The following is a 13,722-nucleotide window of genomic DNA, read 5'->3' on the forward strand; positions in this document are numbered from 1 at the left end:
GTTTGGCTGCTTCTATTTGTTTTTACATACTGTATTCAATTTTTTCCTTATAGTTTTTCAGTGCTTCCTCGGTAACATCCTGTTTTAGTGATTTAAATGCTTTCTTTTTGTCATTTATTGTTCTCTTTACAGTTCTATTTATCCACATTGATTTCTTGTTCCTTAACCTTTTATTCCCATAAGGTATTGTAGGAAGGAACAAAGGGCAGTCATTGATGGTCGGTATGTGTCACTGAGGTTCCTGGCCTCGGTGAGGTAAGAGCCGGTTTTTCTCAAGTGTCATTATTGCAGATTGCAGTCTGACACTTCAGCTGTTTAGTATGGCTGTAAAGCTGATCTGGGACGGCTTTTACTGGGAGTAGCCCACTTTCCAGGCCGGGTCTTGCCAGGTTTATAAAGCAGTCAGCTCTATCAGGTGGGGTGGATCTACCTCCATCTGACAGTGAAGGCTGTGCTGAAGGCTGAAGACTGCAAACAGGTGTGCAGGCAGGCCACCTGGAAGCCTGCCAGTGAACTTTTCTGTGGCTGAGCATTCAGCCGGGTGTGAACTGACACCTAGGATTCCAGGTGAACATTGTTTTGTTTTGCTGTGTATGAACAAGCACCAAGACTATTATGTTTTGCTGAGTGTGAACAAAAACCCATGAAGTTTTATTTACAACCTGGTTCCTTGCCTCTATACTGCGTCTGCTAACCTGTCTACCAGAGCAAATCCCCACAGTATGTACCTCTCACAATTAGATTTTAGGATGCTTTTAAAAATATCCCATTTTGCGGTTGTATTTTTATTTTTGAGGATTTTGTCCCAGTTAATTGGCTAAATTTAGCTCTTTTGAAGTTTGGTATTTTTGTTCCTCCCTGAAGAAACACTCTTTTGAATGACAATTGGAAGGTTATTACTTTATGGTCACTATTTCCCAGGTGTCCCCCGACCTGCACATCTGTTATTCTGTCAGGTCTATTGGTTAATACTAAGTCAAGTATGGCCGTCCCTCTAGTCGGGTCCTGAGAGAGGGAGTGTATATCTGGGTAGCTGAAGTCCCCCATAAAAACCACCTCATTATGATTTGCCGCCTCGTCTATCTCGTTTAGTAGCAGATTTTCTGTGGACTCTGGTATATTAGGTGGCTTATAATAAACTCCTATTAGTATGTTATTATTGTTTTTGCCTCCATGTATTTCTACCCACAGTGACTCCACATGTTCATGTCCCTCACTTATATCTTCTCGGACTGTGGGCTTTAAAGGGGTTCTCTAGCCCTACCCAAAAATGGGCCTGAATCTAACCTTAGGAGAGCAGATTAGGACCACCATACTTACCCCAAGCAGCAGCTTGTTTTCAGGTCTTCCGGTCCCTCACTGTCTTCTTCTCTTCCTCTCTTCTGCAGTAGATGCCGCATTATCACTGGTGCATCATCACTAGTGTGCATGTCTTCTCAGTGTACAGTATGATGTAAGTACTGTGCAAGAGTCACTGACTGTCACTGTTATTGGGGTGCTGTGGCTGTCAGTGTTATGGGGGACAGTACTGTGGCTGTCACTGTTATGAGCAATGCTGTAGATATCACTTTTATGGGGGGTGCTGTGCATGTCACTGTTTTGGGGGACGCTATGGATGTCTCCGTTATGGGGGATGCTGTGGATGTCACCACACCAGATAGCATAGTACAAAATTAGATTAAATACACAGCTCTGCAGGCAGTATCACACATCAGGCAATGTTACAGCCACAGCAGGGTGTATCGTACATTACTAGGATTATACACAGATGTATTTTGATGTGCTTGCTGTTTATTGCATTCCTAGATGGTGAGGGAAGTACCTGTGGACTGTCAGTGATGTCATGTAGAGACACTAGCAGGACTCATGTGTGGGTGTAGTAACATGGCCACAGGAGCTATAGTGGGTGTAGCTCCTGCAGACTGATCAGTGTGGGGGCGGAGCCTGCCTGTGACTCAAAATTCTGCAGAGCAGCAATGTAAACAGGAAGCAATGAATGTAAACAGATCAGGATAGTCTGATGCCCAGACAGGGAGAAGGAAAGTACAGACATGAAAACCCGACATTGGGTCTATTCTTATGGTCCCCCATCTGGCTTTTCGTCATTATGTTACTGTATGTAACATATCGCAAAATGACACAGATGTGTGCAACTATAATTGCATGTTGCCCTCCCAACCTCCATTGATCAACTGCCCAAAAATGTCCCTAGAGTTGTTAGGAGGAATGACGGCCACTTCTGTAGGATCTGCCTGAGGTATGGCCCAAGTAACATAATAAAACTGAAGTCCACTTGGGAGGCAGAAACCCTTCTTCTTCTGATTCATGTTCTATGGCTGTAGGGTTCTTCAGAGGGTACCTGAACCTTAATTAGTGACCTAATTATATTTTCCTGCAACCTATCTTCTTCCTCCCTCATTTGGGGGAACAAGGATTTTGATGTAGGTCTCATTGGAATCCCTATTTCAGGCTGTCCATCATACTAAGAACATATTAAAAATAGTTTTTAATTATTTTTATTTAATTTGGCAAGGCAATTTAAAAAGTTAGCACCGCTTATATCAGGCCCATGTGGTGGCTTTGGTTAAAGGTCTCAATGTTAGCACTGCCTAAATGAAACTGTTACAGCAGTGGTTATGGAGCCACTATGTCAACCAATATATTTGGCTATGGGTTAATCATGGCAGTTCGGCCCTGTATAGGGGGATCTAGACATTACTGCGGGGAAACCACCAGGCCGCTGCCTCCTGGAGTGGTCTCTTTATGATTGACAGTTAATCCATTGGGGTTAGACAAAATCATGGTCAGGGCTGATGGAGAAAGTGGAAATGGTCTGAGGAACAATATTGAGATTTGGCACAGGTCAGTTCAGGCAGCAGAGTTTCAGAATCCAGTAAATGGACCCCTTTTTCCCTGAGATTCTTAGGAAGACATACCAGTGTTAGGATAACTGCACAGGTCTCCTCTTGATGATCCAAACTAATCAATATGGTGCTAACAGAACATCCTACAGTTTCTTCCAGAAGCTGGACTGCATCTAATATGTATGGACAGCTTAAAAGGGTTATTTTGTAATTTGTTATGGATGGTTTATCTCCCCTCGATCAACTATTCGAAAAGGCTGCGGAGCTCAAAAGCTTAGGCTTCTTCTTAGGCCAGTGACACCTTGTTATGTGACCTAGGTACAGCTCAGTCCCATTCAAGTCAATGGAGCTGAGTTGCAATACAAACCTCACCCGCTATACCAGGTATGGTGCTGTGCTTGGTAAGCTGTGAGGAGGCTGCAGTGTTCACCAGAGCCCCAGTGAACACAGAAGCTTCTTCAAACAGCTGATCATAGGGGTGTCAGGAGTCAAACCTCCACCGATGGGATATTGATGACATACCTATCTTGTCGACAGGACTATTTTTTCCGTTATGTATAACGGGAGCATTCTGGACCGTTATTTGGCCCTATAGACATATATTAGGATGGAGCAAAGCAGAATGCCTCTTAAAGGATTCCTTTTGCATTCTGCCCTAGAATTCCATTATATATTCCGTTATAACGGAACCTATAACGAAATTCATGTCCCTCACTTATATCTTCTAGGACTGTGGGCTTTAAAGGGGTTCTCTAGCCCTACCCAAAAATGGGGCCTGAATCTAATCTTAGGAGAGCAGATTAGGACCGCCATACTTACTCCAAGCAGCAGCAGCTATCATCCAGCCATGTCTAAGTTATTCCCACTATGTCATAGTCCTCCTTACACATCACAAATTCCAGTTCCCCAGTTTTATTAGTCAGGCTTCTGGCATTAGTATACATACAGTACATTTAAGATGTTTATGTATATTTTTTACCCCACACCTTTCCTTCTGAACTGTTCTAGTCCCTCCATTCATTCCTCCCCCAGTCCCATTACCTTGCCCTCGGTCTCTATCTGCACTATCTTCCCATCCTATAATATAATTACTTTCTTGTGTGGCTCGTGGTACCGGTAGTATTTCGGAAAATACTACTTTTGAGGTCCTTGCCCTAAGCTTTTGACCTAAATCCCTAAAATCATTTTTAAAGACACTCCACCTGCCTCTAACTTTGTCATTTGTTCCTATATGGACCTTGACCGCTGGATCTTCTCCAGCCCCTCCCAGTAATCTGTCAACCTGATCCACGATGTGTCGAACTCGAGCACATCCCGGTCTTTGTGCCCTATCTGTACCCCTAATAATTGAGTCTCCCACTACCAGCACCTGTCTGACCTGCCATGTTCTCCTGGTTTCCTGCTTACTGGAGCCGACATTCCCCTGACTGGCAGAGGAAGGGTCCGGCTGCAGCAGTGCTCTCCCTGAACTGACATCCCCCTCATCTGCCAACTGTGCAAACTTGTTGAGGTGTGTCAGATCAGGGCTAGCCTCCCTGGCACTCTTCCCTTTACCCCACTTTCTAACTGTTACCCAGCTAGCTACCTCACTTTCCTGAGACTCCTCGCTACCACCCTCCCCCACATCTACCCCATAGAGTGCTTGCTCAGTGAGCAGCAAACTCTTTTCCAAATTGTCAATGCTTGTGTTGATATTCACCCGGTTAGATACTCGATGTGCGATTACAAACGGGCAATTTGCTCACATTTTGAATAAAGATATGCACCCTCAAACGCCTGTTTTAGGACTGCACACATTAGACAAGATGTGCAATGGACTGCGCTGTCAATAATGGAACTCATACTAAATGGAGATTACAAAATACAATATAGTGCAGTGATAAGAATCTAACTTACTGTAGTCTCCTCCTAAAGTCCTTGAATCTCAAGTCATATAATCTAAAGTCACATACTTAATACAAACACACACTTGAACTCAAACAAGCTGACAAAATCAAGTTATTTGTATAAATGCAGATCTCAAACCAGCCTGCTGAGCTGCCCTCAAGACTAGCTTTTTAAAGGGGTTGTCCAGGTTCAGAGCTGAACCTGGACATCCCTCTATTTTCACCCCGGCAGCCCCCCTGACATGAGCATCGGAGCAGTTCATGCTCCGATGCTCTCCTTTGCCCTGCGCTAAATCGCGCAGGGCAAAGGCATTTTTCTGAGTTCCGGTGACATACCGGGCTCTCTATGGGGCTGACAGGCAGCCCGGTGACGTCACCGGCACTGATGGGCGGGATTTGGCTCTGCCCTAGCCAGTAAAACGGCTAGGGCAGAGCTAAAGCCCGCCCCTCAGAGCCGGTGACGTCACCGAACACACTGCTGGGCGGAAGTTACCGCCCGGCAGTGTGTTATTGAAAACACAAGAGCCCTTGCCCTGCGCGATCTAGCGCAGGGCACGGGAGCGCATCGGAGCATGAGATGCTCCGATGCCAGGCTCAGGAGGGCTGCCGGGGTGAAAATAAGGGTATGTCCGGGTTCAGCTCTGAACCCGGACAACCCCTTTAAGTTAACTTCTCCTAATTGGATAGCCTCACCCTATTTACTCCCCTGTGCAACACCCTGGAGAAGGAAGAGAATTGTTTTTTTTTATCACAGTATACTCTCAGCTGCTATGCAATAAACCTGGCAGCAAGTCACAGTGTACAATAAAGTCAGGCACAGCCACTCAGCAATGCACGCAAATAATTTAGCTCTCGCAGATACTCCCTCACGTAATCTAAAGTCACACCTAATACAAACACACACTTAAAAATTAAACACGTGAACGCTCACAAACTCGCGTTATTTGCCTGATTGTATAAATGCAGATCTCAAACCAGCCTTCATTTTTTTCCCCTCTGAATTCAAAGGACGAATTGTGAATTTAAAAATGCATTTTCTTACATACCTATAGCATAATACCTACAATACATGTATGACATAAGAAATATAAACTCATCAAGTCATTTATCACTTGCTCTTTACAGTATATGTTCTAAATTTCCCTCCATAGTAAGTATCATGACTAGTGCTTTCAATAGGCACACTGACCTTTAAGTAATCTCCATATGCACCGTTGCTGGAATGAGTTTTAATTGACAGTAGCATATGTTATGTAAGATTGGATCATCACTATAAGGCAGCTGCACAAGGCACAGACCACTGTAACTTCCCTCCGGGTAAGACTTTTTCCTTAGCACTAGATCTGCATTTAATGGAAATTCTTGGCATGACTTTAATATAAAGAGAATTTTATTGCATAGCTGTAACAATGTATGAGCAATCTGTCATTATACCATGTTACAATAGAAATCATTTTGATTCCAGAGACCCTTAATCAGGACCATGCTGGTGCTACATTCTGTATACACTTTGCTTATACTGGTCCCACTGTGCATTTCGGCTGAAGATGACCCAACACGGCCTGAACGGAATCCGTGTGCTAACTGGATGGGGGGAGCACCGGGGTATCCTGGACATAATGGACTTCCTGGAAGAGATGGCAAAGATGGGAATAATGGAGAGAAAGGAGAGAGAGGAGAACCAGGTTAGTGGTTGGCAATTTGAACAGAGAGCTATCTGCTCGGGGTACATTTATGGGAGGTTTTGTGGAATGCACCAAAGCTTCAACATTCTTAAAGAGGACCTTTCACTAGAATAAAACATCTAAACTAACTATACAGACATGGAGAGCGGCGCCCAGGGATCTCCCTGCACTTACTGTTATACCTGGGCGCCGCTCCGTTCTCCGCTTATAGCCTCCGGTATCTTCATAGTTAGGCTCCACCCAGGGGAACCTGCCGGCGTCTCATTCTCCCATGCTGTAGCGCTGGCCAATCGCAGCGCTCAGCTCATAGCCTGAGAGGAGTCCTCCCAATGCATTTTACTGCTGGTTTGTGGGTGCCCAGTGGCAGAATGCAAGTGAGCATGAAGATAAAAATGACATAACCGGTCTACGCGTCGCTTACACAATTCACCACTTACTCTAATTTGGGGTCTGTTTGTATGGCTCTTTTGTACAGTATATAATGGAGTCTGATATGTTATTGTTTTCTTCTATCACACACTAGTATGGTGTCTGCTCTCCATCCAAGCCCTCGACTCAAGGTTTTGTAATATTACCTGCAAACACAGAAGCAAGTGAGACATTAAGGGGCTACAGAAAAACAGTAAGGTCTCTTTCACACGGGCGTCGCGGGTGAGGGCTGGATGCGATGCAGGTGCAGTCAGGGAAAATCGTGCAAGTAGGCACGCAATTTCAATCAGTTTTGACAGCGATTGCGTTCCGTTGTTCAGTTTTTTCCGCGTGAGTGCAATGCATTTTGCACGCTCGTGAGAAAAAACGGAATGTGGTACCCAGACCCGAACCCGGACTTATTTACTGAAGTTCGGGTTTGGATTTGGTGTTCTATAGATTTTATTATTTTCCATTATAACATGGTTATAAGGGAAAATAATCACATTCTTTAATACAGAATGCAAAGTCAAATGTCAATTGAGGGTTAAAAAATAATAAAAACATTACTCATCTCATCCACTTGATCGCGCAGCCAGGATCCTCTTCTTTGTTCTTCTTGAAGGACCTGCAAAAGGACCTTCGCTGACGTCATCATGCTGCTAGTGTTATCCAATACATTTCAGAGCTGTAAGGGTTACATAGCATCATAAATCAATATAATGCTATGTGAATCCCGTCAGTGCTGGGAGGTCAGGCTGGGTGCAAGGGTCCTTAGGTTAAATGCACAGGATCAGGATTGCGTGTGGATTTTCCGTGTGGATTTGCATATATATATACTGTATTCTATGAGAATTTGAAATTCACAATGCAGATTTTTTTTCTGGGCAGACTTGGACCTACGGTGCGGATTTAAAAATTTGCAGCATGTGAATTTATTTTATTTTTCCTGACCGGATTTTCTCCATTCACTTCAATAGGGAGAGTAAAATCTGCAGGCGGAAAATTCGGATGCAAGTCCGCACGTAAATCTGCTCCAATTGATGCTGGTTGCCCGCACAGATTTCCCTGCGAACACCTGTGGATTTCAGTGCGGATTGTCCGCACATAAATCATGAACGTCTGCCTTTACCCTTAGTCTGAAACTGCATCAATTTTACAGAGCTCATGCCTAATATAAAAGGGGTTGTCAAGGACCTCATTTGAATAAGATTGAGCTGTCCTAAGGCCATGTGAAAAATGTAGCATTAGTCCGAGCACGTCAGTCCCTTCCAACAGCTGATCAGTGAGGGTGGACCATTGGTAGTGCAGCCAGCCAGTCGCAGGGGGTACACGTGGGGTTTACGGTAGACCGATGAGGGGTCAAACGATATAACACACAGTTCATCAGCTTACTCACGTTTAGCAGATAGCCTCCCTGGGCTGGCAGCACAGTGTTGAGGTGGACAGCACGAAGTCCTCCGGGGCACGTTCTGTGGTAGGAAGCATCAGCCAAGATGGTGATTGAGGTGCCCTTGATGTTAAGGGTGCTTAGGGTGCTACCACCGTTAATGGTGGTACAACCAATAGTGGTAATAATGAGGTAGATAGTGGTAAGATGCAACTCACAACTTTTACTTTAGTGGTTTTTCCGTTGCTGTAGTACAACTATGCAGTCTTTAGATGGTACAGAGACAATACTGTAAATCCACTGTTTAAGGCTTGTCAGGTGCTTGGTTGGTTACAGAGCAGTGGGTTAGGTGTACCTGGTTCCTTTAGATGCTTTGGATCCTATTCCTTGACTTTCCCTACAAGCTAAATATTTGTAGACAGGAAAACTCAACTTTCCCTCAGAAGGTTGGTGTGGCTGCCAGAAGCTAATAAAACCTCCACCATGCAAAGGTGTCTGTGGCCCTAAATAATGGCTCTTATCACCGATGAATTCCTAGGAAATGCTTGTTTCTTTTCCAGGGAGTCAAACTCTTCTCCTACTGGTCAGTGATGCAAGTCTATAGTCCAGCTACAGAAGGAAAACGCTCTTCTGCGCATAAACATCTGAGTAAACACCTTCCAGCGAAGTTGGCTCCACTCACGAATCTGTGTTGCGAAGTCTTCACTCTATCTTTCCTCCCACTAACTTGATCTGACTACCTCAGATCTGCTCACTTCTGAACTACATCCTAGTTAATCTGATCTTCCTTGACTAATCTGTCTCACTAGGCCTGACCTGAGTATATATATAGGACCTGAACTTTATCCCCATCTAGTGGCGGGATGTATAAATTGCACATAATAGGCCTGTTAACAGGGATTTTGCAGTTACACAAATGCAAAGTTATACATAACAACCAAATGCTTGTAATAATATAAAAAGTGCTCTTAAGCAGTGCCCACACACACGTAGTGGGACGCTGCAGTAGGACCCCCACCGATCAGATATTGATGACCTATCCTGAGGATAGGTTATCAATATTTAAGTAGTGGGAAACCCCTTTAAAAGTAGACATCAGCAGGATCTTTACGGTGTGGCAGGAGAACAGACGCTGACATCTTTCACTTGTCCCTGCCCACCCACTCCATTTTGCATCATCACAGAGTATTGTGTCACAAACACCCACTGTTCTTCTAGGTAGGTAGTCACATTTTGTTTATTTTTTACATGTAGGACAGTGATCTAAAAAAATAACTGTATGCTTGTGACAAGTGATTATGTAATGCTGAGATTGTATTGTCTTTATTCTAAGTGGTGTTAGGGAAGGGAACAGTTTCCTCTTATCGCCTCAGTGCTACCCTGCCTGCACTGCCTACAAATATCGTTCTCTTGCTTTCATAGTTTTTGAAAGGGTTAACTGTCAGAATCCAAAATGTGCATGTTGCTACAGCTCATACAGTAGCAAGAGAGGAACCAAAGTAATTAATAGAATAGGTTAAACAACGCTGTCATGCTCCTCAGATGGTCATGGTTTTTATGTGAAAAAAATGAAAACATTTTTCAATATTATTCAAAATGTACTGTAAAGTTTAGTGTAGCAGCCCAAAGTTTGTAATTATTCTTCTGGCAAGAACAGGAAGTTTTGCTATATTGGTTACCTTTGAATTAAGTTCTCAGCAGCAGCTCATGGTATAACTTCCTCTTTTTTATTGATGGATTATGCTGTTTTGGTTTTTGAAAGGCTATTTGTGTCTTTTTTCCCCCTTCTTTTCAAATCTCTGCATGCTGGAGCTTAAAGGGGTTTTCCAGAACTGCTGTAGGTAGTAATACTGTATATCTTCTGATCCTCAATACACTACTATTCACTTGTAAGAGACCTGGGCAGTTAACTGAAAGACATGTCGCAGGATACTTGTGAGGGTGACACATGATTGCTGTCATTTTTAGTCTTATCCACCTCTCCTATGGATGTATTTTACAGGACTAAGGCTACTTTCACACTCGTGTTTTGGCTTTCCGTTTGTGAGATCCGTCATGGACTCTCACAAGCGGTCCAAAACGGATCAGTTTTGCCCTAATGCATTCTGAATGGAAAAGGATCCGCTCAGAATGCATCAGTTTGCCTCCGATCCGTCTCCATTCCGCTCTGGAGGCAGACACCAAAACGTCCGCTTGACGAACCTGAGCCAAACTGGCACAATAGAAAACTGATCCGTCTCCCATTGACTTTCAATTGAGTTTATGACGGATCCGTTTTGGCTATGTTACAGATAATACAACTGGATCTGTTCATAATGGATGCATGCAGTTGTATTATTGTAAAGGACCCTTTTTTCAGATTCATAACAGATCCGCCCAAAACTCGAGTGTGAAAGTAGCCTAAAATGGGCTGTACCATTTTTTTTCTTTAGGGAGAGGCTACTACATGGCTATAAGGTCTATGAGTAAAATTTTAAACAGATGCATATTAGAAAATTGTTCAACATTCTATTGTCTAAATAAATAAACGATGAACGTTCTGGCTTTCCGTTCTCCTTCTCTGTCTAGGAGCAGGAGAACAGAAAAGAACGGAAAAGGCACATAACTGACGCCAAACTGAGTCAAACAGAGCCCTTAGGACCCCATAGAAAAACAAAAACACCAATTCATTTCTGTCAGGCCTCTTTCACACTAACAAATGGCTATTTCAGTGTTTTGCGGTCCGTTTTTCATGGATCCGTTGTTCTGTTTTTTGTTTACGTTCCGTTTTTCCGTATGGCATATACAGTATACAGTAATTACATAGAAAAAATTTGGCTGGGCATAACATTTTTAATAGATGGTTCCGCAAAAAACGGAACAGATACGGAAGACATCCGGATGCATTTCCGGATGCATTCAGTTTTTTTTTGTGTGGACCCATTAACTTTAATGGAGCCACGGAACGTGATTTGTGGCCAAATAAAGGACATGTTCTATCTTTGCACGGAACGGAAACACGGAAACTGAATGCATGCTGAGTACATTCAGTTTTTTTTTTTGCGGACCCATTGAAGTGAATAGTTCTGTATACGGACCGTATACGGAACTCAAAAAACGGCCCGCAAAACGGAAAAAAAAACACGGTAGTGTGAAAGAGGCCTAAGGATGCTAAAAATGACAACCAATATAGCCTCCTAGAAAGGAAAGAAAAGGAAAGATGGCAATTTACAGGCCATTTTTATGTTGGAAAAATAATTCATAAAAAAAGTTATAAATTTGTTTTGAAATGTTTGGTATATAGCTTTTTGTACATTTTTTATGTGAATTCTATTAATATTCACAGGTGCTAAAGGGCAGATGGGAGATGTTGGTGAACAAGGACCTTCAGGACCTGAGGGTCCACGTGGCTTTCCAGGTCTCCAAGGCCAAACAGGAGAGAGTCCTTTTCTACATCGTTCAGCCTTTAGTATGGGTCTGGCAACCAGAGTTACCACCCCCAATGTGCCTATACGCTTCACTAAAGTCTTTTACAATGAGCAGCGCCACTATGATGACACCACAGGAAAGTTCACAAGCCATATTAAGGGTCTTTATTTATTCACCTACCACCTCACCGTCTACATGAAGGATGTCAAGATTGGATTATACAAGAATAACAAACCCATGATGTTTACCTTCGACCAGTTTCAGACAAATAACGTGGACCAGGCCTCTGGCTCCATCCTTCTAGCCTTAGATGTTGGAGATGAAGTCTGGCTTCAGATATACGGGGAGGATTTTGGAGGAATCTATGGCGATAATCTCAATGACTCATCATTCTCTGGAATCCTGTTGTATCCAAGCTATGAAACCATGTAACTCTTTTCATATCCAACAAACAAATGCCCTATTATTTGTTCAAGAGACAATAAAGGTTATGCCATATGTAAAAGTGTGTCCTATAAAAAAAAGTACAATATTTATTCCGGTGCTAGCCATGGTTCTGTGCAGGAGCTCACCCACATTCCAGTATTGGATGTTCATCTTGCTAATCCCAATGTCGACTTTAAAAATCAATCCAAAAAAGGGCTGTAAAAAAAAAAAAAAAAAAATGAAAATTTGCTTGCTCTTTTGCTAATGGAATGTTTTTGTTTTTCTACTAAACCACTTAAGGCGTATACTCATAGGATTATATTTTGCCGCTGTGTTTGAATCTATGGCATGGCTAGTCCAACTCCTAATTTCGTAAATGGTATGCCAGAAAGTCTTCATGCATGCACACTCAAGTTCACTTGTAAAATAGTCATAAATAGTCAGCTAAAAGTCAAAAAAATACATACTGACATGTGAAATATTCATTTAATGTGTTTTCATTTCTTGTATGATACTATTTCTCATTACAACCGGAAAGAGTTGTCCTCTTGTCAACTGTTGAAGAGCACATATCAGCAGGATCAACCGTATTACACAGGGTATGCTGCATTATGGGGTTGATCCTGCTTATGATTTTGAAAAATGATTTGGAAGACTTGTGAAGCCAGCAAAAGATGAGGATGGTCATCATTAAGACCTGGTCTCTAAGGGGTGCAGACTGGATGGTATTGGTTGGCAAGCTGGCACTGGAATAATAAAGGCTTCCATCTTATTGGTATTGAATTACATTTACAGCTGATGTAGGAATAAGTAAATGTAGGAATAAACCAATAATACTGATGTAGCATAAGTCTCCCTGCGCCGTACCTGCACTGTCCCTGCACTCTCCCTATCCAATATTCTTCAATCAATCGTTTTCAGCACACTGTCCCTAGCACATGAGCGCTTGTCACGTCTCTCTCTATGCTCAGCTCACAGGGAAATCTCGGAGAGTGCTCGGGATGAGGGTTTTATATGGCATTATGGGTGATTTCATGTTCCCAGACATCTTACTTTCATTCTGTAACACTTGCAGCCTCCATTTTAGTTAAAACTGATTTGTTACAACGACGCACGAGAAAATTTGGATTCGTTACAAATCAAAGTTTTCCTAAACTTCGGACTGAATTCCACTTTGAATGCTTTGCTTTGCTCCACACTAATTATTATCATAGATGACCACTTTCTTATAGGCACTTCCAGCTCCCAAGAACCCAAGCAAACCAGCGGGTCCTTGTGGCGTTAGAACAAGCATTCTTGTCCTGCAGTTGTACTGTTACCTCGTTAAAACACAGTGACAATAGCTGAGCTAGATCAGAGGCGGGACCAATCGCAGTGCTCCCTGTCTGACGATCATTGTGATTGGTCAGTCAAACCATCTAAAAGTTTGCATACAGCGCTTACTTCAGCACCGATCTCCTCGGTTTAATCACAGTGCTGAGGAGATAGGAGCTGTGTGTCCTGCTGTGTCCCCTCAGAAGTTCAAATCACCAAACAATCCACCTCAAACTCTCATACCCCTTCCCTCAGTGTATGTGTGTGTGTATGTCCACTAAAGGAATCCGCACCGTCGCATTTACAATCACAAAATTTGGCACACAGATACATCAGGTGTA

The 13,722-nt window shown here is 43.0% G+C and overlaps 1 protein-coding gene across 2 annotated transcripts; it reads left to right on the plus strand.

Annotated features, from left to right (window-relative positions):
- The first annotated feature begins 419 nt into the window (after positions 1-419).
- On the plus strand, positions 420-12,175 carry LOC122935867 (adiponectin-like). 2 transcript variants are annotated; one of them, XM_044291773.1, is made up of 3 exons: positions 420-567; positions 6,216-6,435; positions 11,559-12,175. In XM_044291773.1, exons 2-3 carry the CDS (start codon positions 6,234-6,236, stop codon positions 12,071-12,073), a joined length of 717 nt encoding a protein of 238 aa, XP_044147708.1. In that variant the 5' UTR covers positions 420-567; positions 6,216-6,233; the 3' UTR covers positions 12,074-12,175. The 2 variants fall into 2 exon arrangements, with proteins under 2 accessions (XP_044147708.1, XP_044147707.1); XM_044291772.1 differs by lacking the exon at positions 420-567 and adding an exon at positions 6,018-6,067.
- Positions 12,176-13,722: the final 1,547 nt, after the last annotated feature.

The sequence above is a fragment of the Bufo gargarizans genome, chromosome 4 (assembly GCF_014858855.1).
Source record: "Bufo gargarizans isolate SCDJY-AF-19 chromosome 4, ASM1485885v1, whole genome shotgun sequence".
Lineage (NCBI taxonomy): Eukaryota > Metazoa > Chordata > Amphibia > Anura > Bufonidae > Bufo > Bufo gargarizans.

What these genes read in the sequence shown, in the direction of transcription:
- LOC122935867 (XM_044291773.1), top strand. Translation starts at nt 6,234, where the DNA reads ATGCTGGTGCTACATTCTGTATACACTTTGCTTATACTGGTCCCACTG. An exon ending in AGGAGAGAGAGGAGAACCAG is followed by an intron (nt 6,436 to 11,558) that starts GTTAGTGGTTGG and finishes TAATATTCACAG; the next exon opens with GTGCTAAAGGGCAGATGGGA.